The sequence below is a fragment of the Indicator indicator genome, chromosome 16, assembly GCF_027791375.1.
Source record: "Indicator indicator isolate 239-I01 chromosome 16, UM_Iind_1.1, whole genome shotgun sequence".
Classification (NCBI taxonomy): Eukaryota; Metazoa; Chordata; class Aves; order Piciformes; family Indicatoridae; genus Indicator; species Indicator indicator.
Window position 1 is genome coordinate 9,375,888 of NC_072025.1, and position 26,727 is coordinate 9,402,614.

Here is a 26,727-nt window from a genome sequence, read left to right on the forward strand (position 1 = left end):
CTGGGGGGACTTTCTTTCTTGAAATGTCAGTTGAAGTCTTCCTGCTTGATCTAATAAAATAATTGAAGTATATCAAACAGTAATTATAGGCAGTGATAGCAGCACATCCCATATTATGTCTCAGGAAAAAACAGGGTATGACAGAGAGTAAATTTGGAAGCTAAATCTGCCCTAATTTAAATTCTGATTTGTCACTGGCCCTCTATAGTTTAAAGCAATCATTTAATCCTACTCCCTCAGTCTTTGTATGAATCTTTGCTTCCCTGAGAAGACTATTGTGGATCGGTTAGCAGCACACAGGATAAATGCTGACAGTTACTTCCTGTTCTTGAAATCCTGACTTGTGGCTTCTGGCTCACTGCTAACCTAATCAGAAGTCTGTTCTTGTAATTCCATCAAGAAATATGAACTAGAAAATGAGGCTGCACAATAAAGCAATGTACACATCTGTACTGGAGACTGTAAGTCAATTAATCTACACATGGGACAGCACATTATCTTGTTCTCTGGACACATCTGCCCAGGGAGGTGGCTGAGTCACCAGCCTTGGATGTGTTTTAAGGTTGTTGGGATAAAGTGCTTTGGAATGTGGTTTAGGCAGTGAACTTTGTAGAGTAGGGTTATCGGTTGGACTTGGTGATCCTGAGGGTCTTTTCCAACCTGAATGTTTCTGTGATTCTGTGATTTATACAAACATGCTTATGCATCATGCTTGACACAGAAGCAAGGACAAAATCTTTTGGATCCCTGAGTTGAAAAGTCACATAAATTCAAACTTTTATGATGTGGTGACTTCTGCAGTCTCTAACAGGTCTCTTCACTCACACTATGCACTTTCAGATCTGACCAGACAGAGTCCAAACTGTATGAATGTTTGTGTTTTGCCTGCCCCAGCTCCCACAGTTTATCTTATTTTTCTGATATTAAGACATTGTCTGACTATAATATTTCATAGCCATTTCTAATTTCTAGTCAAATAGTGTTCTGACAACAAACCTTTCATAAGCATGTGGTATGGGCAGAAAGAATTGGAAAAGCTTCTTATACCACTTCCTTATCATATATTAACCAAAGAAATACTGAAATTATATTTGGTACTCAATATAAATCTAATAAATTTTGTTCTTATTGTAGAATCTCAAAATATATCTAGAACTTTAGTCTTACTGCTAGACCTCCTTCACAATATGGTCTGAAGAGCCTCCTTTTGTTTCTTATGGTTAGTCACAGTCACCTTGGAATATAGATTTCTGCTAATTATCCTCCATCACTCAGTTGCCTAAATAATTTACAGTGTAAAAGTCTCAAAGGACTCTGTAGCTGACAGGTCTGATTTAGAATTGTGCAGTCTTTGTTATGTGAGAAGGTCCTTTCAATTCTGCCTTTCCTTCTCTGTTTTATTGCAATGTATCGTGTTTTGGTTTGGGTTTCTTTTTTTCAGTGATATTTTATTTGATACTGTCCCTGAGATGCAAAATGTTACTGTAAATAATGCTGCTCTTCCAAGCTTTCCTCCTCTGCTTGGCAATTTATGATTTCTAATGTGTTCTCTTGGCTCTTTGCACTAAAGGCAGATGTTACTTGCTATGTATTCTAGTTAAATGCATTTGCTAATAGAACCGGTTTACAATCCAGCACTTCATACATTGTTTCTGTGTTTCAATAAGCTGATTCTAGCAGTTACATTCAGCCAGTTTGGATTCTTGGTGCCAACCTCAATAGCTGAGCATTCAGCAAAGATTTAACCCATTCTCACGGATTATTTAGCCAGACAATCTAAATAATAGCATTTGCCAAAACTGCAAGCTGTTTATAAGCGCTTTGTAAATAGAGAAGAGATTCAATTCAAGGAAGAGTTATACTTTTCATTGTTTCCATCTAACAAAAATGCAGTAAGCAAATGTTAATCGATGTAAACAGTCTTCCTGGTTTCCACTTTTTTTTTTTGCTGTGGAATTTCTTGCTGATCAGAAATTAAATTCCTTTCAGTAGAGAGATGACATTCTTCAATTATATGGGCTATTGAACACAATACAGCATACCTGAAACCAGTTAAGTTCACTGCTGCTTCTGACTCCAGCTCCTTTCAGCAGCTCCTGCAAAGTTTTGTCTGTAAAATCAAGCTGAGCAGAGGAGAACGAGGGACTTGACCTACTTTCGTGTTGGTCATTGTGCTGAGGAAGCTCAGTCCAGCATATTAGTTTCTCACAAATAACACAGGAAAAGAGGATAGCATTTTAAGGGCATATTGATGGAATGTTTACATGTATGTGCAAATTAGCACTCTGATGGATTGATGTGTCATTAGAAGGTCCTCAAAAGAATGTTCCACCCAGTTAATACTCTTGTGTTTTGGATATATATTATTCAGAGAAATGATCTCTGCAGACTCTTTGGCTTGAACTTGTTTGTGATGGCCTCTGGGCTGGGAATAGGCTTAATTTTTTTGTAACAGAGGATAGTGAAATGTGGAACTCGTATTCAGACTCAGTACAAAAGGAGAGGGGAGACCCTCTCAGGGACTAAATTGTCTTGTGCCTCCACTGAAATCACAATCAATGGAAGTAACTTCTGAACTAGACTAGACAAAATACAATGAGGATGACTATGTAAAAAGGTACTTCACTGGCTGACTGTGTTATGAAGATGATTGTCTTTCTCCTCCTTATCTCTGTAAAATATCCCAATATTCATGACATTTCACTCTTCACCTGTAACAGTCTTCCTGCCAACTGTGCTGAAATTCCTCTCTTAGGAGCTACCTCCTGATTTTTCCAGTGACTTTTCTTCTGCATCATGAACCATGATCACATCTCTTCATGCAAAGCACCCATACATATCACTTTAAAAGCAAGTCAAGGTCATGGTTTGTATTTCTGTTTTGTTTGGTTTTGGTTGGCTGGTTTGTTTTTTTAAATCCCTCTTTTTCTCTCTCAAATGTTAAAATTTTGGTCACTAAGAATTTTAAAGCATAGCAGTTCAAGCAGTTCAGCCATTCTTATTATCAAGTTTACCTGTACATAGTGCTTTTTAAATGCATGACTGCTCTGTAATGCATATAAACTCTCCGTGGTTATGGACAAAGCTCTGCCATGTGGTGTAAACTAAAACCAAGCTAGCAGGCATTATGTATGTACAGTGCCTCTCTGCTCAAAGAAATCTAGGAGACTGTTGTCTAGAGGGGAGAATAATCAACATGCTGTAGATTTCCATTAGTGTTCTACTGTTCAGTGCATATTTGGGCAATCCCTTTTCGTTTTTTTGATTCTGGTAGTCAGTAATTGACATTTGTTTTCTTAGTGTCATGACCTCAGGCCTGGAGGCTTAACTCCCATTGCGGTCAACTGCCATCACTCATCAGCAGAAAACGTCCTGCTTAGATGGGTAAACATTATTGAAGAAAATGTGTGGAGCTTCTTACACATCAAAGGAATGAAAGTTAGAGCTGCCTCAGTAACTATCAGAGGAACTGCAGTGAAGCAAGAGCATTAACTGTCAGCAAGCTCTTGTATATCTAGGGCAAGTGAAGGCAGAGATCTCTGATTTTCCTTAGTATGCTCTGTTACAGCTCCAGTAAAGTCAGCTGTGCTTATCAGTGTAAATACAATTCATGCATTATGTGTATAGTCAAACATACAGTTTGCAGACCAGAGCTGTGAACCACTCTGTAAGCTGGTTCTATGGCCCACAGTGCGCTCTAGATTGTCCTCTTTGCATTGAACTCCTAATACTGTTCTGAAAAGCTAGACAGATAGAGGCTAACTCATATGACACCCCAAATCAATGCAGATTGGATCCTAGGACTGTACCACAGTCTGCTACTGTGCTGTCAGTACTGTAGTAGAATAAGAGAAATACTGTAGTAGAAATAAGGGAAAAATATTAAAGAATAGACTTCCTTCCTTGGATTAATTTTCTGATTATCTTGTATTTATTTAGTTTGTTATTAATCTCTGACATTTTAATGCTTTCAAATGAAGTTTACAGCATGACCACTTGTTATTTCATATTCTGCAGTGATTAATTTATTTAGCTAAATTCACAGGGAAGGCTTTCAGATTTAATTGATGCAGTCTTTGAAATCTGAACCTGAATTCCCATAGCAAAATGGTCGTGAATCATTTAGGAGCAGTTTGTTTAGGAAAGCTGATTTTTCAGCTATAAAATCTGTTTGAAATGATCCATTTATTTGTTCATTTTCTTCTCAAATAGGTTTGTCTTCAAATTAGATTTTGTAGATGCATCATTTCCAGACGGATTTATACTCTGTAGTGTGTGCACACATTTACTCAGAGGAGCACACCAGAAACAGGTATTGTCCAAATACGTTTTCTGTATTTCAACACATACTTTTAGTGAGAATTTTTGGTAATATCCTACTTCTGCCCAGTAGTCACAGTCTAATGTTTGTCTCCAATATCTTAATTATAATTGCTAAAATAATTTAGAATTGTTTCCTGAAAATTAGTCTCTACGGATTTTTATAGTACTAGTCCGTTACATAATGTGATGCCAAAAGCTAACACAAATGATAAGAAAATACCATCAAAATAATCATCTGTATACCACTGAATGCTTTCCAACACTTACACAGCTGTATTTTACAAATAACTGTGAATCTATTTATGTCTGCTAGCTGAATATAAGGTAATATACTAATTTAATGTTTCCCACATATTTGTTCAGCTCTTTTCTTTTGCTTTCAAGAGATTTGTAAGAACTGAGTATTTAATTCAGACTAATGTGGTAATGGTAAATTATTCTTCTGCTTTCAGCATTTGCCCACAAATTTGATTTCCACAGTCACTACTGTGAGAATATCAATGAAAACTATTAAAACAGATTAGAGAAAAACAACAAAAATTATTGCTGTACTACTACTGCTCTGCAAGCTTCTCAAGTAATTCTGTTGATAATCTGTGAGACCTAAACATAGCTTTTCCTATTTCACACTATGTGGCATTGTGCAGCACTGGTTTTCCACACTAATTGACAGGATAGTGTTTCATATGGAGTTATCCTATAGGTACAGTGTATACAGGGTCCAGAAAGTCTTGTTGAGTCCAAAAATTCAAGTCAGATTTCTCTTGATTGGGAAAAATATGACTGTTTTGTTTGGGTTTTTTTGTTTCCTGTATATACTAGGTATACTCTACTATATACGAGATTATAATCTAATAAAATCTGTAGTTCCAAATATCTGGATTTGATTCTGCTGTTGTGCACATCTGATATATGACTTTTTTTTTGTTTTTTCCCCCTAAATGGAGGTAAGAGAGAAGAACTTAGACAGAAGTCATAAGTCTTTTAAACACATTAATGCAATAACTGTCCAGTTGATTCCACCTTGCAAATCAGCATGCATTTAATCACAGGACAAAGGACATGCAGAAATGCTGAAAAGTCTCCACAAGCAAATTCCATGCAGTCTCTTTCTCACCATAAAGTTTAAGTGTTAGAAACTGGAAATACCATTTTAAGCTGCCTTTGGACAGCTGTGAATCAATGGAAAGCTTAAAGCCAAAATAATAATGAAATTCTTGATGAGCACTAACTGTAATGACTAAACCCATAAACTCAGCCATGTTCTAATTCTGTTATATCATGTTTTCTAATGAAAGCCCCTGTACAGATTTTGTAATTATTGCTATTGAAAGGCAATGATGCTAGTTTCATTAGAGGCCCACTCAGCTTTCAGGTTGGCTGTATAGCTACTGGTTGGAAGCTACTGGTTGTGTGTACTGTGTCCATATATGACATCTGTGACATCTGTGATTGAATTATTTGTTAGACTTGTAATTAAGACAACAGATGAAGGCATCTATCTTAAGATGTGAAACTTGGAGGTAATCTGTTTTTTGCAGTTCTGCATGGTAACAGCCTGTTTTGTTGAGCTTTGAGAATGAGGAGGACCAGCTGCTCTCCAGAGGTCCCTTATAGCTGTTATTTTGTGATTGTAGGGTAAGCATTTGGCTTCATAAGATGAAATTAATTTTTTTTAAGGAATGGAATATTTACTCCCTAAAAAAAAGACCATAACAGCTTTTAAGTTAGCGCTGAGAGCTTTCCCATATCAATTATGTTTACTACATGAAATGGTTGAGTTTGACCTGCTTGCTTTTCAGCGTTACACATACTTGCATTTTGATTCATAACAATATTTAAACAGTCCTGATGTAGAGTTAACATATTTTCTCTCATCTTCCACATGATAAATTTTGAGGCAGAAAGTATATAGTTTTCTGTTAAATATAGTGAAACATCAAAGCGTACTGTTTAAAGCTGTAGATTATAAGGGTTTGCTTTACCTAGTTGCCTGATAATTTCTCGTGTGTGCAGCTGAGAGAGACCACTAAGAGCAGTAATTGACTTTCTTGACAACTTTGGTAATTATCCCTTTGTAGGTGAATTTCAGGGATAAATAGTTAAGTGGGTGGTGAATGGATTATGCATTACAACGTGTGAATGTGAACAGCTACAGAAATATATGAAAAACATGAAAAAATGCTTCAGGTAAAATCCCAGAAGTTGTCTACCCTATCTTTTCTTTTCTAATTCACAGAGACAAGTGTTTTGTTGTGGAATTCTCTTTGCATTTTATCTACAAGAATGTTACATTTTGCAGGACCCAGCTTGTCTTTTTTTTTTTTTTTTTTGGTGAGACTGAGTCTGCTGATGTTTTCTCACATTATATCTTGGTAACGGTTAATACATTCTGTGTTTTAATGTGTTTTACATTCCGTGTCATCCACTGCAGACATTTTGAGCTATACCTTGTAGAAATACAGTTAGGAAGCAGTATGATTTGCATATATAAACAGAAATTTCTCAGGAGGCAGTATTATACAGTCTCAGAAAAAATAACCTTTAATTTAGTTGAAGGTACTGGAGCTACAGCTGGATTTTACTTTTCACCACACCACAGCACATTAAATACATCTGAAACATTAGATGTTTGGATAAGTTTCAAGAGTGATTTTGGGGTCTATATAATCTTTTTCAGAGTTTTGCAGCTATTTGCAACTACATGTAACTTACATTTAGTGGCTCTTATTAAACTTACATTCTCAGAATTGTTCAAGAAGTCACTCAATGTCTCAATCGATGAGCTACATTTTGAAATGTTAAATTATCAGCAAAATAATTCACATGGAGAAATTTCTGAAATTATGACTTACTTAAAAAACATACCCATCACAATCCTTCTCTGCCATAATGTATTTGCAATGCATAATTATCTATCTGCAGGATATACACTAAAACAACGACTTGGGTCTCATCCTGCTCTGCTATGATCTTAGTGAAGTGTTGCTAACTCTCCAAATATCTAAATGTACTTATGGTAAATATACTTTTCAGTATTCCAGCAAGAGGAGTGAGTGTGTTGAAAGACATCCTTAAAAATCTCATTCAAGTATCTCACAAAAGGATATCCTGGAAAGAATCTGGTATACCTATGCGGAGTCACGTACCACATTTCTAAAAGCCTAGCTAGATCTCCCTCCCTTCCTCTGATTTGTTTTTCCCTAACCAAAGCTGAAAACTCCACCTTGTGTTAGAAATACTTGTAACCAAAACCAAAGTCAAATATATGTATTATTACAGGAATTACGTATATGATTACAGAACATTATATTTTATCTCTATCTATCTATATGCCTACCTCGTTTATCGGTGTCTTTTAGGACACCTACATATCAAATCTTACACTTACCAAAAAATCCAGATACTAGACACTGGAAATCATTGTTTGATATAGTATGAAGCTGTATTGTAAGCCCACTGCATGGGCTTCACACGCACATAAACACCATAGGTACATAATAATATCAAATGGCAAAAGCAGGAAGCAGTTTCTTCATACTTTATTTTACAATTTCTCACTAAATATATTTACAGGACATGGAGTTTGCTTTAGTGCAATACATAGTAATGCTGCATAAGTACAAACTGTTGAACTTTTCTTAAAAAAAAACCAAACAAACCAACCCCAAAGAAATAAAGCACTTAACTGATGTCACAGCTAAGTATGTAAAGCAACATTATTAACTGAGTGAAAATGCTAACAGCTTCTGTTCTTTTCATAAACAATTTCTAGAAACAAACCACAAACCAGCATTACATATTCCAAACTACTAACCCTTGTACAGTACCATATCATTTAAAAAATGATTTTTTTAAAAAGCACATATACTGTACGGCTGTCTTTTTCTACAGATACTGACTTGCTCTTTTACTACAAATATGATATGACCTTGGCAGTTTTGAAGATCAAAGTTATCTCAAGATATCAAACATCAGTAACAAACTCTGATAAGCATAGCTTCTTGAGAACTTGCTTTAACAGCATTTCTTCACAGTGATACTTATGAAAGGTTGGAAAAAGAGTAGCATTAAAATATTTCCATCCTTTTTCAGTTTTTATGCAAAAATCATTACTTTATATTGGTAATTATAAAATTACAAACACTTTCTATAAGTAACTGCATCTGTAGTAATGATAGAAAAAGTTATCAGTAAGATACCTTAAATGAGGCTTGTTTAAAACAATAGTTTGAAGAAAACTAGGTATGCCTTTTTAAAAATAATACTAAGGAAGGTGACTTAACTTAGAACAAGCAACACAGTAGTTTAACAGAAACAACCTGTTGGTCAATTAAAAAAAAAATCTAATTATTTATTAACAAATGTTAAAAAAGAAAGAAATTGTATGAGGTGAAATCAACGTTTAAAAAAGAAGTGATGAAACATTTTACTCCTAGTCTTAGTTTTGGCACTTCATTGGAACAATTACTTTAGCAAAGACCGAAATAATGTACAAAAGATATAGGGCTCCTTGACATACCTTGCAAATATAGTACATAGGTACTGGCAAACACAGAAAACAGGATTAGTTAAACATTCCCACAGATTTGCACATGCATGCACTATTCAGAAAACAGCATTGCAGCTATGCTGTTGGCGGTGCTGGTCTTGCATTACTTGGGTATTTTAGGCCATTTCTTCAGCAGATCTTGTTTCTGATTTAAGTCTTACGAATTCTTTAGCAACCTCATCATTGGTCCTTTGAGAAAGTATTCTAAGAATTGTCAGCCCAGTTTCATCTACAGAGATGTTTCTCAGCAAGGGGTACCAAGAAGCACAGCTCCCTTTCTCTGCTATGTTTTGCAGCTGTATAACTGTCATTCCTATAATTCGATCTTCCCTAGCAAAGCAGTAATCTTTCACTGAAAGGTGAAGTTCATAAGCTCCTGGCTTATCTTCATTACTCAAAGTGCTGCATGGATTAAAAACATGAATATTAGAACAAGTTAGTTAAATTCCCCTGAGGAATGAACATACTCTAGAAATCTTGTAAAAATTAGTGATAGCAGCAGTTTAGTTTTGGTAGTTGCGTTGTGTTGCAACAGAACATAATTTAGTTTGAAACCTTCTACACAATTAACCTTTCAGGTGCTACTAATGACATAGCCTCTGTTCCCACTGACCTAAACAGAAACAGAATTCATCATTTGCTCAGTATCAGGAATAAACACTGTTACCTTTCTGTGGAAAGTACCTAAAACATTCAACTAGTTCTACAACAGACATAAATGCATCTTTAAATCAGACCCCCAAAAATAAAGAAAAGCAGTGGCAGCAAGCCTCAAAAGGACATTTGTGGTCAGAATGTGAGAAAATAAACTCTGTCCTAGTCAGGGTCGGGGGGGTTAAAGGGAGGGAAAAGGGTTTCAGTTATGAAAAGGGAGGTGAATTAAACAGGTGAGAGGTGCTGTAAGAAGGACTATATTTAAAGCCCCAGGATACGTAAAAATTTCTTATTGTTTTAGGGCTTAAATAACAGAGATAAATAATTGCATTCATACTCGAATGCATACAGTGGGACTTAGGATTTTTTCACATTCTCGCTATCTTAACCACAAGAAATTCTAAAAATATTTGCATGGAATATGCCATTAACAGACAAAAAAGACTTACAATTGGAAAGTTTCATTGTATTTTGGTGACCACGTGTTGCTCTTTGTCTTGGTTCCATGTTTTCTTTTCTTGTCACTTAGGTTAGGACCTAAGAGGCAAACTTCCACAAATGGTCGGAACATGGCTGTTGTTTGCCAGTTTAGCTTATTAAGTGCTACAACTGTAAAGAAATAAAATAAATTTAGTTAAATAGAATTCCCTTGGAAAATCTCCAATTAATTATCCAGTATGACTGTACAGCCAATGAAAGGTGAACTGAGAGATTTCCTATGGGCTGCCAATACTTGGCAAGCCAAGAGGAACTTTGCCTATTCTCTGCCAAGTAAGATGTCTGACTATTCTGAGTTACAAAAGCAGCAAATATAAGCATGTATTTTACAAATTCTTTACATTAACAGCTCCTTTGTCTTCTACTCTCATGGTAGTTAAAAATAATTTTATGTTAATCTAAGTGATATTGAGTTTCCTCTGGAATTCAGGTTGTGCAGAACAAGGGCGTTTTGTTAAAAATGGAACTTCTAAAGTCTTGGTGCAGTCATTCGCCACACAGCTTTCAGAAAATTAAATTATGGGCAGGCAGTTTAGAAGTGTTATTTGGCACATTTGAATTTACAACCTTGTATAATAAATTCTGTCTACACAGAGAGGCACAGGCAGTACCTACCTGCACAATGTTAACTTCCGCTGACGCTGAGCAAGCAAAAAGTACATTCCCAATCATCTGAAGCATACTTACAGCTTTACAAGTACTGTAATCCTTTCATTATTGGTATGTTTTATATTTAATGCTCAGAGGTATTGGACTTTGTTATTGCTTTCTTTTTAAAACCAGCTATTTGTGACTTACCTTTCACAGTGACTTTATGCTCACCAGTTCCAGGATGTGTAGAGACTTCCACCTGTATAGATATCTCACCCACTGAATTATTAGTGGCTTGACCTGAAATAATAATTAGTAGGTTAGCAAACTTGGCTTCTCAGTACATCATGAGAAACAGGCAATGAAAGCAAAAGAAGGTGAGTGGTATTTTCTATCAGAAATATTTAGAAATTTCTGACATATATTCCACGGTGTTAAAAATGTTGGAATTAGTTAGAAATTCATCAGTGATTTTGCCACAAAAGTACCTAGTAATTGCAACTGTCTATGTAAAGTGCCTCAATATGACAAAAAAAAAAAAGCCCTTTTCATCTGGAATCTTCCATTCTAATTGTCATTAAGTGTTTTTGCATCTTGAAATGCAGAAATTGATGGTTTCATTGAACTCTGTTTGCATATATTCCCCAAAAACCTTACTGCAAGCACATATTTGCTAAGTTATTTCTGTGCTGACGAGGTGAAACCTTTGCTAAAGGTTATGTCTGAGCAAACTACTGAAATTCTGCAGTAGCACAGGCATGGGGGCTTAAAGATAAAAGGGGAGATTGTAGGGATGGCAGAGGAGAAAGGAAATTAATTTTGAGGGCTTTTACTTACAAGCACCAGCTCATATTCTAAGTCAATTTGCAAACAATGATTCCTTGAAAAGACTTTCAATCCTTGAAAGGCCTTTTAATCTATCAGATTATAACAATACAAACAAAATTAGATGTGGTTACTTGTTTTTGAACTCAGTAAGTGAGCATGTTGACCTCTGAACTGTGCACTTGTTCCCCAGTCTAATCTCTATGAACCATATATTAAAGCAAATGTCTATCCTATTATAAGTGGCTACTATTTCCATGGGTTAGCAGAGGAAAGATTCTACCCTCTTTCTGTTTACACAGAATATTCTTACCCACTAGTTCCCCATCCATCTATATGTGTCAGTTACTTGTTTTAGCCTTTAGCTTAAAAAAAACACCAAATAAAAACCCTTCTAGAAGAAATCAGGAGTGTTTCAAAAGAAAACAATTTGCATTATCATTAGATAACGTATGCTGCAACCTGTGTGTGATGGCAACAATGGAACATGCTTGTTAAGCTGTAGATAATGACACATTATACTGTACCAAGACAGAAATCTATGAATCTACAAGATAAGTCTTGTTCTGTTTCTCCAATATTAAGTATGCAAAGTATATCCTTATAAAGGTCTCCTGACTGATCTTTTCCTTTCCTTGTCCTAGTAGTCCATAACTCACAACAGTGCTCTAAGCAGTAACTCATATAGAGGCATTAGTCCTGTATGTATAGTACTACTTGATACAGTTATAAAGATCTTTGTGTAAAACCTCACACAGTTTTATACTGAAAACAGCTGACATAAAAATTCCTCTGCATTTCACTATTGCTGAGGAAACTTCCTACAGCAGAAAATCTCCGCCAGCAGAGAGAGTTTCTCGTGGAGTCTAGGGCTTTCTCTCCACCCTACTAAACTAACTAGAGGTAAAATTCTATGACATTCAGTATTTGCTTATGGCAGCTTTTGTTGAAGAAGTCAAGGACTATGGTCCTTGATGGTAAAGTCTCTGATCTGTCTGCTCCTGCTTTTGGTTTTCTTCCTTGCTATCAGTTCTTATAAAGTCACAGCAGGAATTAGTGATTCTGATTGCAATATAGAAAGGTCTGTTTATACTACCACATCAAACAAGTTAGTTTAACTGACAAGTATCTAGCCCTGCATCACAGAGGATGACTGCACATTTCTTCCTTTAGTACTGTGATATAACTCATTAGAAGCTTATAACTTTGAAAATTGCTTCCACTCTAAACTCCACTTTAGATTTCATTCCTTAGGTTATTTATGAATCAAAACCCAGCATCCTCTCATAGGTGGTTTTTAAAGTGATCACCTTCATTTAGACTGCAGTCATTCTATTGCAGCAAACAAACTCTAAAGGAGTTTGGCTGTCCTCTGGCCAAAGACATTGGCTCCTCAGTGAACAAGACCAGTCACCTTTGATTCATGCCTTATTTAGCACCTGGAATATCACCAATGTGGTAGTTGTTATAACCCTAATTATCGTGACAGAACAGATTCATTTTGGACCAAGGACATAGTCAAATATTTCTTTGTAATGATAGTCATATTGGCTACGTTTACACAAAGAAATGAATTCTTCTCTCTTCTATTCCTTAGCAGGTACCTTTGGAGATGTATGAACTTGTGGACTTAGGTAGAGAAAATAGCAGAAAATACAAGTGGAAAATGAATCATATATATTTTGTAAAAATTAAACAGAAACTTCCTACATTCTCTAGAATAATATTCCTGCTAAATGCAAGAGACTATTGAATCAGTCTGTGATTGTGCACAGAAGCACATTTCTGTGAAGAGGTCCTTTGTCCTGCTTGAATCCTTTAGTAGCAAAAAGTTTTCCTTTCAGGAGGACTATGGAAACTATCTTCTAGGTTTGCATGAAAAAAGAGCCCAGCAGAAATAAATAGGACTCACAGAAAATGAATTAGCATAAAACTTTAAAATAGAGTATAAGACTGAAATAGCAGGAGCAGAATCTCTGATGCAGTGTACTTGGCAGTTGCTCTGAAAGTTGGGGCATAGGAAATGTAATGCTTTCATAATTTCTTGAGCTAGGCTTATCAATGAACTCTTCAGAGTTCTCAGCTCTGACTCTCAAACTACCCCAGTTATGGTGCTGTAAGTGTGTAAGACATCAGAGTTTGTGTATGTAATTACTAAACCCGGCACTCTAGTTATGCCCAAAGTTTGCCCTATTCATATATTCTAATGCAAACATAGGGAAGTTTATATAATGATGCAAAATTCTCATACAATACTTATGGCAGATAGATTTGCTGTGTCTGAAAAGATATTGCCTGACCTGTCTAACAAAGTTAGTTTTTAGCTGGTATTGCATTTAAACAAATGCTATCAGCAAGCTTGCAATCTCTTCTATTTAGTTCAGTATAGAAAAATCTGATAGGTATAAAAGGTATTGCACAACAGCCTCAAAAACTGTGCAGTGAAAACCAGTAATTGGATGGTGTAAAAAAGTCAGACAGAATTACATAGTACTGAATCCCAAGAAAGAAAAAACAATCTGTCCCTACACTCAGCCATGCAAGCCCTCTCTACAATCAGCTTTGTACCTGTAGTACAGAGTTTGAAAATGGTTGTGCAACTCTAGGTTAAAAAATCATTTCATGCTATGGAACATCAGCTACCTTATCTTCTAACTTATGAGTGCAAGTTTCTCTTTTGAAACTGCTTTAATTTTTTTTTATTATTCATCATATCTTCCTGCTGGTAGTTTCATGTAAGATCTTCAAATCTGGAGAGGGCTTTATCTGAGGGTCTGTTTCTCACAGTATCAAGAATAAAAGACAGTAGCAAACTGTGCATCTGATATTAAGGACATGCTTGCAAAACCAGAATTCTTTTTATGCTGCAAAGTCACCTAGTAACAAACAAGAAGAATAAAGGAATGTTTTTATTGTTCTTCAGCTAGGGATATGTTCTTTTTGTTTCATCCAATAACAACTACAGCTTTAATAAACAATAGAATTAATTTCATTTTCTTGGGGTTGATTTATTTATTTCCATTTCCCCCCTTTTTTACTGTTGAACTCCAGAAACAATTGTTAAAATATTTGTGGTCTGTGCAGCATCCATTCTTGCTTGCTGGTACTTGCAGGGACATTTCTAACTATGCAGTCATAATATGAAAAGTACAACTCACTGATTTTTCTTTTTCGAAATATTTGAGGTGATGTTCTTATGCCTTACATTGTGTCTACAAGCCTTTCCCCAAATTTGCACTGCAATTGCAATATTCATAGGACTTGATTGGAAACTTGTATTTTATTCCAAATTATTTTAAAAAAATCTGTTTTGTTAGAAATCTTGGGAGTTAACAAGGTGGATTCCCCCCCCCTCCCCCCCCGCTACCTGCTGGCTAGTTTATAGATCTGTTAAGTATAAGCTTCAGTTGTTGGAGTTAAAGCTGAATTGTCAGGAGCTGGATGTAGTAAGCTAAGTGATTTCTTCTGCACATGTGTTAGAGAAAAGGAAGGCAAGCAGGGAAACCTGCTTTGTAATGATAACCATGCTTATTGCAATACATGCTTTGGTTGAAGAAGTTGCTACACTGTTGATAATTGTTTTGGGGGATTCTGAGAACTAAGTTCAGCTAAGCCTTGACTGACTTTCAGCAACCATTCTCTCACTAGGCTGCAATAAAGAGGCTGAAAAGATTCACGAGTTTCTATTTGATTAGAAAACAAATCAGCTATCAGAAGAATGCCTTGGTGTGAAGCTATTAAAGTTGACAGAGATTCTGTAGCATCTGTAAGCCTCTTCATTGTACAAAGCCAGACTATCAAAACATTCTCTTCCATTTGAATTTCTGTAATGTCAGACTGATATTAGGAACTCAGCATAATATAAACCCAGAATATTTAACGTGTGTAGAAACTACTGGTTTGAGTTTCAGGTGGAAATCCCCAGTTAAGGCCTTCCCTTTCCTCTCTGCATGTAAGCCACGCTGCAAATGATGTGGGCTGACAATTGCACAACTCCATTGTGATTCTTATCTGTAGCCACTTATATGCCTGTACGGTAAGAAACCAGGGATGAGCCAGCTTTGATGTGCGGGAGGTAAGTATCCAGTTAGCATCATCCATACATATGTATGGGTATACATATACACACATATATATATATATATACACACATATATACACACACATAGATACAGTCCAATTTTCTAACCTGGCAACATACAGGCAAGTTATAGTCTCTCATGTTATGACGTTTATGTAGTGAATGCTTCACTGATATCATTCAGAAGCTATTTTTTAACACTGGTATCATATAACTGATGGATACCTGTAGCTTGTGTTAATTTTCTTTAAGTCTAAAGAGAAACTGTAATATACAACTTATTTCTAATTTAGGTGGTTTACTGTTTCATTTAAACAAAGACATTTTCTATTGTGGCAACCTCTTAAGTGAATGTTCTCTAAAAAGCCTTCACTAGCTTTCTGACACTACTTTGAATGGATTTATTTTTGTATTAGCATATGCCAGAATACTTCTTTTAGTTGCAATTCTGCAAGTTTCTTCATTGTTCTTGCGGTTTCTTTTTTTGTGACTATACCTTCCTTAAATTTTATGCTGATTTCTGAAGCTGATCATGCAGATATGCCTTTTTTATTTTTTTTAACTTCATGAAATAAGGTTGTGTAACACATGATTGTGACCTCAATTTCAAACTACACAGCAGGGATTACTTCTTGAGTTAAATTCTGTCTGAATTATAGGTTATAAGAGAACTGGAAATGCTCTGTAGGATTTAGAATTCATGATAGAATACAGACACAGCTTTCAAAATATGACAGTTAATAATAACAGTTTTGACACAATATGGCAGAAAAAAAAATCTTTCACTTGTAAGAGCTGACAAATTATTTTTATTTTCTATAGTCTGATGCCATCTATCTGCCTGCCTCAACTACAGTATGCTTAATGCTTTCTAAGCTAACTATCAGTTTAATATTTGAATCATATTCCATATATTTAAGAAGATAGTGAGGTTTTGCTTGACTTGTGCCATTACAGGTTTCAAAGGAATTTAATTTTGGCTTGGCAGAAGAATTTATCTTTGTTTTTGATCATGTAATTGCCTTCCCCATGTTTTTGGCATCACAAGACAAGCATAGTGTTTTTGTTACAGTTACTCATTCTCATTAGGTATGTATTTTTAATTCTGATTATTATCTTGTTTTCACATGCTGCTTCTCCTTTTAGCTTTCAGTTGTCCAGCATAAGAACAAAGAAATTTGATACAAATTAGCTGATGTGAAAGAACAGCATTTTCTGCAGCTGTTTAAACACCCTAGTAGGGACTGTAGTATGAGCTCAGTGTTGCCAGATGAGTATTGATTTTTCCACTTAAGTAATACAAACTCTTTAAAGTCAGTTTAAAAACTGTATTGCAGTTCTGCCACTATGGATTGTTATGTTGTATACTGTACAACAACAGGAGCATTCTCTAATGAGGTTTATAAAACAAAGATGCTCTAAACTTATTAGAAAAAGAAGCACTTCTCTGACTATTTCCATTAAGTAACAGTGGCATTTGCTTTGGAGAAATTAGTGGCAATAAATGAGAGCAAATTCAGGATACTAATGTTTGAGGTGTTATCTTTATGTAGTTATTACTCGATGTGCTATTTTCTTTAGATTTGAAGCAGTCTTTTTTTCATTGTTTTAATTACATCTGCCTATTGATTATGGATTGGTTACCTGGACAAATATGAGGGCTAACTGAAATCTGATTATACTTCAGAGAAAGTTTCTGATATGGAAACAGGATCAATTTTAACTAAATGCTAATGAAATGGCTACACTTGTGAGGCTGGAGGTTGTAATAGATGAGGTTTTAGCTCTTTTAAATGAGACATGATGATGAGAAGCTATGAGTTACTTTCCCTTAACTTTAATTCCCAGTGGCTACTCTTCTGATAAAAATGGTGTGAAAATACAGGCATGCTAATGTTTGCACAGAAATGAACACAGAGCTCAGGGTGAAATCATGATGAAAATCAGAATACTAAACTCAGGGTTCATGATTTATAAAAGCTCTCTGCTGATGGCTACAACTTGTATGCTTTTTTTCTCCTGAAGTTACAATGAAAGTATGAATAAGAAAAAGCAAAATATACTAGTAATTAATAATGTTCTGCCTAAATCCATATTGCTAATACTTTTTAAAAGTGGGAGAAAAAAGAGTTTCAAAGTAATTTTCTCACTTCTAGTGCAGGAGTTATTAACAGACAGTCTAATATGGAAACTGCCTAGGAAAATATTCCTTAGAATTAATCTTGGGGAAAGCCACAAAACTAATGTTTCATGGTTTTTATACAGAATCACAGAATCAACCAGATTGGAAAAGACCTCAGAGATCATCAAGTCCAACCTATTAATACCTAACACTTCACAACAACTAAACCATGGCTCCAAGTGCAACATCCAATCTTTTTTTGAACAGCTTCAGGGATGGTGACTCCACCACCTCCCTGGTCAGCATGTTCCAAGGGCCAATTACTCTTTCTGTGAAGAACTTTCTTTTCACCTCGAGCCTAAACTTCCCCTGGCACAGTTTGAGACTGTGTCCTCTTGTTCTGCCACTGGTTGCCTGGGAGAAGAGATCAACCCTCACCTGTCTACAACCTCCTTTCAGGTAATTGTAGAGAGCAATAAGGTTTCCCCTTAGCCTTTTTTCTCACCCCAGCTTCTTCAACCTCTCATAGGGCTTGTGCTCTAGACCTCTCACCAGCCTTGTTGCCCTCCTCTGGACACATTCAAGTATACTATGAGTAACATACTGCTCCTCAGTGGTAAAAGGAATTGATTTCCATTTTAACTGCCCAATTAAAACTTTTTTGATTCTGGTGAGGGGGAGCAGGGTAATTCCTTGTAGATCAGCAAACTGTTTTCTTTCCCAGAGATATTAAATGGCAAGCAGGCTGTCCTATAGATAATGCTGATAGGCACTGTTCATCGAGAGCTATGGGACTCATGCAAAGCGACAAGCTGATAAATGCACTTCCTCCCCAGATAAGCTCCATTGACTGACAGCAGGTGTTAGGGAATAGCATCCCATGGGCAGATTTGTGACAGGAAACTCTAAAATACCACAGTGTTTCGAGAACGTGATTGGCAACCAATCCTTAAACATTTAGACTGTAAGTTGACATATCTCTATTATTGTTTACTTACTTTGAGACTTCTGAGTGTCTATAAATTTCTTTATCAAGACGTCAGTCGTTTGTGTGTAAAGGCTAAGAGCGTATTTCAGAGACTGCAGGTCTGGGCTCTTTTCCAGGAAACTCTTTTTCAGTCCGCTTCCCCCAGCATGGAAGTATTGCTAAAAGGAAAACAGGTTCTTCAGAGAGAGACCTCAGTTACAGACATACATTTTGAAGTAAAATTCATATGCAAACTTTTAAAAGTAACACCTGGCATATGTGGCTAGATTTCTGATTACAGCAGTAGAGACAACTGCCCTTGTATCTACTACATTGCTTCTTTCAAAGGCAAAAAAATTTAAGCCTAGTGGGAGATAAAATACAAAATACCTGAATTTTTGTCTTCATGATCTCAAGTATGTATATGTCCAAATTTTATATATATATATGTATGAATACCCACACACGTATGAATATTTGCAGGGTGTTTTTAGTTTGTGAAAAGTGGAATCAGTTTTAATTTTTTAAATTAAAAAAAAAATCAAGTCATGGATTACAGCACATCTTTTTTTCATTCCAATTTTGACTTGTATACTGTGGATATGTAGCAAATGTATGTGTCATCCTTGAATTACCATGCTAGGGCTTTCCTCCACTCTGAAAGGAAGAGGATGTAAGAGGAGCTCATCTGTTGGTACCACCCTTGAACAAGCAGAGTAAATTTCCTGTTAACCGGACATTGAATTTAAAACAGTGCAGGGTGGCACATGGTATTAAAAGTCTTGTTTTCTGGTGTGCTATAACGAACGTGTCATACGTGTTTGCAGGAGAGTGCAGCTAGTAATAACTGCATTTTACAGGCTTAGTGTCATCACTGCGGGAGAAAAAGAGGCTATGCAGCAACATAATAAGGATTTAGCCCAGCTGCTTCAGCTGCATTAACTCTAAAGAAACACAAGAATCAGATAAGCTTTGGCCATCTATTTCATCGAGTGAATATGTTCTGTCTGCAACTGATAAAATCATTTTTCTAGCTCTTCAAGCAGACTATTAAACATTTGCTTTCAAGTCAACACAAGGAACTTAGGACAGAATGCTTCTTGATGCATTAAAGGGATCTTTGTGATTCTAAGGGACCATTCTATACTTGAATCTGTTGTTTGACAGTCATATTTTTGGTCATTCCAGCACAGAACGGGAAAACATGTAAAGCTGTACCTTTATAGTAGCTAGTGCTACTTCCATTATTGCACACTGCCTCAGGGTCAGGCTTCTGGCTTCCTCTCGAATCACATGGTCCTGCAAAGCAAGTGAAAACTGCAGTTGATTTTGAAAGAGAGTCAGGGCTGTGGCCAGTCTGCTCTTGGAAACACAAAACCAAAACCACCAAATGTCTCTGAATTGCCTATGATTAACAGGGATTAATTTGGCTTCAGACTTTTTTTACAACAAATTATAACCACAAGCAGTAACATTATTTCTTGGAAACACAGATTGTAAGGAAAAATGTTTGATACCAAGCATCTGTGTGGGTTTATTTCTTTTCCTTGGATGTATTATTTATCTCGGGAGTAAGAAAAAAGTTAATTCTAAAGTTTAAACAACTATAATAGCTTACACTGAAATAATTAATTTAAAAAATAAACCTGACAGGTTAGCTAATGTTTTTAATGCCCTGTGTTTAAAAACCCAAAAAATTCCATTAGAATATAAGGTAAATAATGTCATAAAGTAACTATAATCCTGTGAAATCTTTGTTTAAAATAAGCATCCTGTGATTTACTTAGGCAACATTTTAACTCCTCTAGCAAACTGAAGAATTATTCTTAGAAGCATGAATGACTAGATTTCTGCCCAAATTTGAAATCCTAATGGCAAAGTGGATTGACGAGCAGCTGACATCAATACCAAACATCAACGTTCTCCATGAAGCATCTTATGGAGCTCAGGAACGTAGTGCTGATGAGTTTAGTGTAGAGGTATATGCTATCTTTCAATGCATACAAAAATTACTAATATTCCCACCTCAGAGTATTTTTCAGAACTGGTTCCAGAAGGGAACACAAAGACCTCATAATTTATTTTTTTGGTGATTAATGCTTATAAGGCCTAGTTGTGCACTATGGGAAAATTTTCTTGACCCATTTAGTGATCATTTTACCATATAAGCATACAAACTTTTGTTCTTAATTTGCCTTTAATGAGACTGTAAAACCATTACTCACCTATGAACAGTTATTGCCATATTCAATTTTACTGTAGTAAATAAGCACAAGAACATTGCTTCACAGTCACTAATATTTAATCTATTTTTTTTTTTTTATTATTGGAACAAGTCATTCACAGCTTCACATTTGGCTCCATTACCTTGAGTTTTGACAGCTGTCCAAGATCTTTGGCTGCACTGAATATCATCTGGGGCCCCTGTGATCACATTGAAAATTGAGAAAGACTCATTACAGCGTGTCTGCTTTTTATGTCAATATGATCTTCTTTCCTGCTAGGACATTAGCCAAAGTCACTGTTTTGTAAAGCTAAATAAAAAACTCAATTACACATGAGACATATTTTCATTCAATTGGTAAATCTGGGTAGTTGATGACTGCAGCACGATTCCCTCCACTATCCCATGCTTGATACAAATATCACATACTCTGTTGATAGTGGGTTTGTGTGCTCCTGTTTCTTCTCTCATTTAGCATTTAATATTTTTAAGCTGAGGCTGGGATTGTTCTTATACAGTGTGTCCATTAGATACTTCTCCATAATCATAGTTCTCAGGTGCTATGCTAATATAATCATAAAGGGAAGTGAGCAACCTGCAAAAGCTTAACTGTCTACAGTGAACTGCTCAGCTGAGTAACACAGCATAACTGTGGACAGGCATAACAAAACCTATTTTGAAAGTAAAGTGTGATGAAGCTTAATCAACAAACAGAGTCTTATGATCACATTTTTTTATCAGAACTGCTGCAAGAAATATAATTACTAGTGCAGTTACTTGGCAGTTCAGGAAGACATAGTTCTGAATATCTGGATTTCAGAAACAAAAGAAAAGTCAGTCCAATTTGCATAGCACAATATAGGAGAACTTTCCATTAGTTTTTCTGTTCCGAAAGGTTTCAATTTCCAGAAGTAATTTTGATTCTGTATGGTTCAATTGCAAAAGGTGTGATATAGAACTGCAGCTTAATTTTTCATTACTTGTTAGTAGTGAGGAAGGTAAGAAAAATATGCTTCTGTATGTCTGTGCCTCTTGTCCTCAGAAAGGAAGTCATATTCGAGGCTACAAAAGGGAAACATTTCTCTTACAGTAACCTACTTTTCATTGATTTTGTTTAATTGCATGTTCAACAGTAAATAGAAGTAGCAAAATAAATGAGACTAGCTACACATTTCTCACCTTGCCTGCCAACTAGGACACTTTATATAGAGACTACCACTTGTAAAACCCAACAGCTGTTGAAGGGTAGCATACACATATGATACTGCAAGCACTCTGAAAGCCTAATGCGGTAATCTCTGTACCTATTTCTCCTGTTCCTTAAGTCATTACAGACTACATATTTAAGATAGGAAAGAAACAAGAACCTCAGACTAAGTGTGGGTTGTTTCTGCTTTATGAAGAATGGCAACAAAGCACTTGTGGAAATCTCAGCTGTCATAATTTGCAATCTTCAAGTCTTGAATGATAAGGGCAATTTTTGCCTTTCATCATTCATGGGCTGATAAACAGAAGCCTTTTTACCTTTGGTCACTAACTAATCTAACATCCACTCAGAAGACTTTTCTTTGCAGGTGAGAAGGGAGGCAGGCTCTTGTCTGCTCCTTCACTACTCTGAGTTCTACCTGAACTATGGAAATATTGCATTCCAGATATATACTTGTAGCTTAAGGAAGTATCAACTTGCTAAGCTACTGACTGGAACAAGCTTTTTTGATATGGCCTATAACATCAATATCACACCTTTTTGTTTGGGGTGATTTCTGGGCATCCATAAGGACAAGAGGTCCTCTCAGGCAGATGAACTGACAGCCATGTTCAATTTGCAGCCAAAGGTTATTTTCACTAGGGCTCAGTTATATTTCAACTGTTTGAAAAATATTTTATTATTCCAATTAACTGAAACGTATTGTGCTGGTGTCCAGGTGGGATTACTAAGTTTTTACCAGGTAATTCTGTATTCTTGGCAGCCACTTTAAAAAAGCAGTGAAATTAAATTTCAAAAAGCAACAGAAAAGCCTCGTAACTCTGAACCATGCTGTTCTTACGAATCACAGTGTGACAACTGATCCTGCACAAAACCAATAAACGTTCCAGACACCTGATGAGAAATGCAATTACCCCATTTAAACGCTACTCATATGTAGATAAAATTTGCAACAAAATGTTTGAAAAGCAAACTAAAAATCTCAGAAATTTAAATTGGACACAATCGCTCATAGAAACAGAAACTGTTTCTAGTTATGGATAGTAAACAAGAGCATTCAGTAAATATGAACAAGTATCTATATGAACTGCTGCTGGGACACTTACAGTTTGGTCTGTCAGTGGTGGAAGCACAATTTGTTTTTCTATTTTGTTCAAGACTAACTTCCACAGCTCTTTTAAAATCCGTTTCAGAACTGTCTTCTCACAGATTTTCGCAGATGCACTTAAACTGGAATAAAATAAAACACAAACCCATCTCCAAAACTAGCATTAAGACTTCAGACGTGTTGCATCACTCTCTGCTCGGATTAGTGCCCTTATGATTTAGATATCTCAATATCTTATTTTGCAATATTATCAATAAATACTGTTGGTAAGAAGAAAAGAAATTGTAAAATAGAAAACCCCACTATCCAGTTTCCTGCTTAATATATCACTGGTAAATATTTATCAAAAATGCAAAATGATGGTGAGTTATAAAGTTTGATGGATGATACAATTAAATACTCCCAATGCCCCACATCAAACTTTTATTATGTAATTTATGTCTCAAAAATAAAAAGCAAGTGCTTCACTAGAACTAGGTGTTGATAGCTAAAGCAAATTGAGAGCTTTTATTTCTATACACTGGCACGACTTTGCAAGCATAGTATCTATTACCAATGGTGAGAACATAGGACTGTTTGAAAGTTTGCCTTTTTACTGACTGAAAAAAAAATTGAACTGCTCTGTAAATCTTCCAATGATGACCAGGTTTTGGGGGACACAGACATGCGTATTAATAAGCAGAGTGATATTTGGTGCCAGCCTACAGTAAAGTCCTTGTCTGGCATTTAATTCTCTTCTTTCATTGAGTACAATCTTGTTTATGCCACAGCTGATAGAAGAGAGACTGTACATGGAAGAGAGTCCTTTGTAATGACTCAAACCATGACAAGAAATAGAAAAGCAAGTATAGAGTTTATGTACAAATTGTTCAGTATAAGTAAGCAGGTTAAGCATAGTATGCTGCACATGTGACTACCACAAATACTAAAAATACTACAGAGGGTTTCTAGATATTAAGGATGCTTCAAGATAAAAGCAAATATACCTGACTGCAGCACCTCATTGGTAATGTGTCACACAAACCAGTCGGCCACACTTACGTTTTGTCCAGGAAATCCATGAGAGGTCGAAGCACAATCTCAGCATCAATGGCTGCACTGTTCTTATTGGCTGCTGCATTCCCATTGCCTCTCATTTGATTCAGTTCATTGCTCATTTGCTTTATGCACTCTTCAATAGTACTTTGAAAACTACAAAATGGACAGGAAAAAAAAGACAATGAAAGAACTCTGGGAGAGAATAAAACTTTTATAATTTGCATCAAGTTCTTCAACAAGATTTAATTCTCTTCTGCAAGGATGGAAAGTTCACAAATGCCAGATCCTGCAGGTGCTTCAGACTGACAGTAACTCCTCCTAAGGACTATAACTCACATAAATAATTCATAAATAATTTGTGTGCATTTTTCAGTTCCCTCCTCCCCCCCTTTATTTCCATTCTGTTGTTATGCTTTTCATGCACTTCTAAGGGTGTTAAATTATTATTTTCCAAACACAAAAGATGTATCAGAATCTGTAGTTTTGGGTATGATTGACTATTAGCTAGCAACACCTTCTCAAGGTTTTATTTTTGGTGTGAAAGGGCAACAGGAACAGGTGATCACAAATTATTTGTTTCTTGACAATTAATATGAACCAAGATTTGATATTCCTCTTGGGGACAATTAGAAAACTTCTACTGATTTTGCCCTGTTTGTCTCAGTTTGACTTTCCTCCTAGATTTCACACAGAGTTAGTGCCATAGGAAGCTTTTCTTAGTTCTTTGCAACTACACAGAGTTCAAACATTTGTACTGTTTTACTGTTTCATAAAAAAAACCCTCTAGGAATCACAGGATGGTAGGGGAAGTAGCAGCTGGAGGGACCTCTTGAGTCCAACCTCACTGGCAAAGTAGGATCACCTAGGGTGGGTCATACAGGAACACATCCAGATGGGTGTTGGAAGTCTCAGGGCAGAGGAGACTCCATAACCTCACTGGGCAGCCTACTCCAGGACTCCATCACCCTTACAGTAAAAAAAGATTATCCTCATGTTGAGATGCAACTTCCTGTGTTCCAGTTTGGAACTGTTGCCCCTTTTCCTATCACAGGACAACACTGAAAAGAGACTAGCACCTTCTTCTTGACATCCACCCTTCAGATATTTATAGACATTAATATGATCTCAGTCTTGTCTTTTCAAGACTAAACAGCTGCAAGTCTCTCAGCATTTCAAGAAGCTAGACTCGTCCTCATGGAAAGAATCTTTTCCACTTAAAGGTGCATGTGATCAAATTCTTCTTCCTCAAGTTGTACCTGTTCAGCTTTTCTGAAAACTGTTCCTAACTGATCTGGCTAAGCAACGTGCCTGGCAGTATTCCAGCGTCATTGATGTGCTACAGTCTTTGGTCAATACATTTAAACAGTGCAGAACAGCAGTTAATCAGAGTCAACAGTTCAGAGGCAGAATAAGGCTCTGCACACATGGTAATTTGGTTTATGAACTGATTTATAATGAATTGAATTGGTTTAGGATTAGTTTATGAACAGAAATGCAAAAGAGGCCATAAGTGTACAAGGCCTATTAATGTAAAAAGATAAATGGCAAAGATTAACTTGAGGGAAGTGAAAGAGAATTTGCTATGAGAGAAAAGTAAAATTAGAATAAGGCAGTAAGCATGGTTAAATCATAAACAGAAAATTAAAATCTCTATGTGAAAACACTGAAAAAATGGAAAACTTTTCCAAGTACACTGGGACATGTACTTACCTTCAAAGCCCTAGATAAAGTCAACATGAAGTTGCTATTGAAGCTGCCCATGTCAATCCTTGGGACCAGTCCCTCCATCAAAAGCCAAAATATTGCATTGGTTTTTCTTGATGTTAGCCATCTTCCTAACATTGCTAACCTCACAAATCCCAGCCATAAACTGACCCAGTAAGGAATGTTCCAGATATCTGGAGCATATCTTAGGTTAAGCTATTCCTGGGTTTTCTTTTGTAGAAACCTATCCGGCCAATTCAGAAAGAAGCCCTTGAAAGAAATAATATTCATGCACTGTCAACGATCAGAGAACCAGGGTCTGGGAGCAAAAATATAGCTAAATAATATGACAAGCTAAGCACGCTCAGAAAAAGTGAACATTTTCACCCAGATGGTTCATCAAGTGGATTAAATAAGCAACCACAGACTGCTTAATGAAGACCACTACAGGACTAATCCCTCTTTCTTAGATTCCTTTCTAATTTGAAGTAAAAATAACTTGCAGCATCTTACAGCTCAGGCACTGCTGGTGGAGCACCATACTCAGAGTGCGGTGTGCACTCTGAAAAATTTGGAGAGTAAGGATCAGTAGACAATTTTTACAGAGCCACAGGGCAAGGAAATGACCCAAGAAGGTCATTCACAGTGACCGTTTGAAGCAGGCTAAGCGTAGGCAGATATTCCTGGATGAAGCAGGCCACTTGGAAAAAGCTGTCAGTTTATGGAAGTAACATAAACTTGGTCAGACAGAAAAGTTCAATATTCCATCAAGCAGGAAAACATCAGTGATTTTTGTTTCCCAAAAAGCAGAATGAAAGTTATCAGCCTCACCT

General features: G+C 36.2%; 1 protein-coding gene across 2 annotated transcripts in view; it reads right to left on the reverse strand.

Moving 5' to 3' along the window:
* Positions 1-8,991: 8,991 nt before the first annotated feature.
* UNC13C (unc-13 homolog C) overlaps positions 8,992-26,727 on the reverse strand; it is a 133,020-nt gene continuing 115,284 nt past the window's right edge. For both annotated transcript variants that reach the window (XM_054388399.1, XM_054388397.1), the window contains 8 exons: positions 24,194-24,343; positions 23,151-23,274; positions 20,981-21,037; positions 19,832-19,912; positions 18,645-18,792; positions 10,826-10,918; positions 9,979-10,138; positions 8,992-9,277 (listed from right to left, as the gene is read on the reverse strand). In XM_054388399.1, the coding sequence (XP_054244374.1) occupies positions 8,992-9,277; positions 9,979-10,138; positions 10,826-10,918; positions 18,645-18,792; positions 19,832-19,912; positions 20,981-21,037; positions 23,151-23,274; positions 24,194-24,343 (1,099 nt within the window). The remainder of the gene's footprint in view (positions 9,278-9,978; positions 10,139-10,825; positions 10,919-18,644; positions 18,793-19,831; positions 19,913-20,980; positions 21,038-23,150; positions 23,275-24,193; positions 24,344-26,727) is intronic.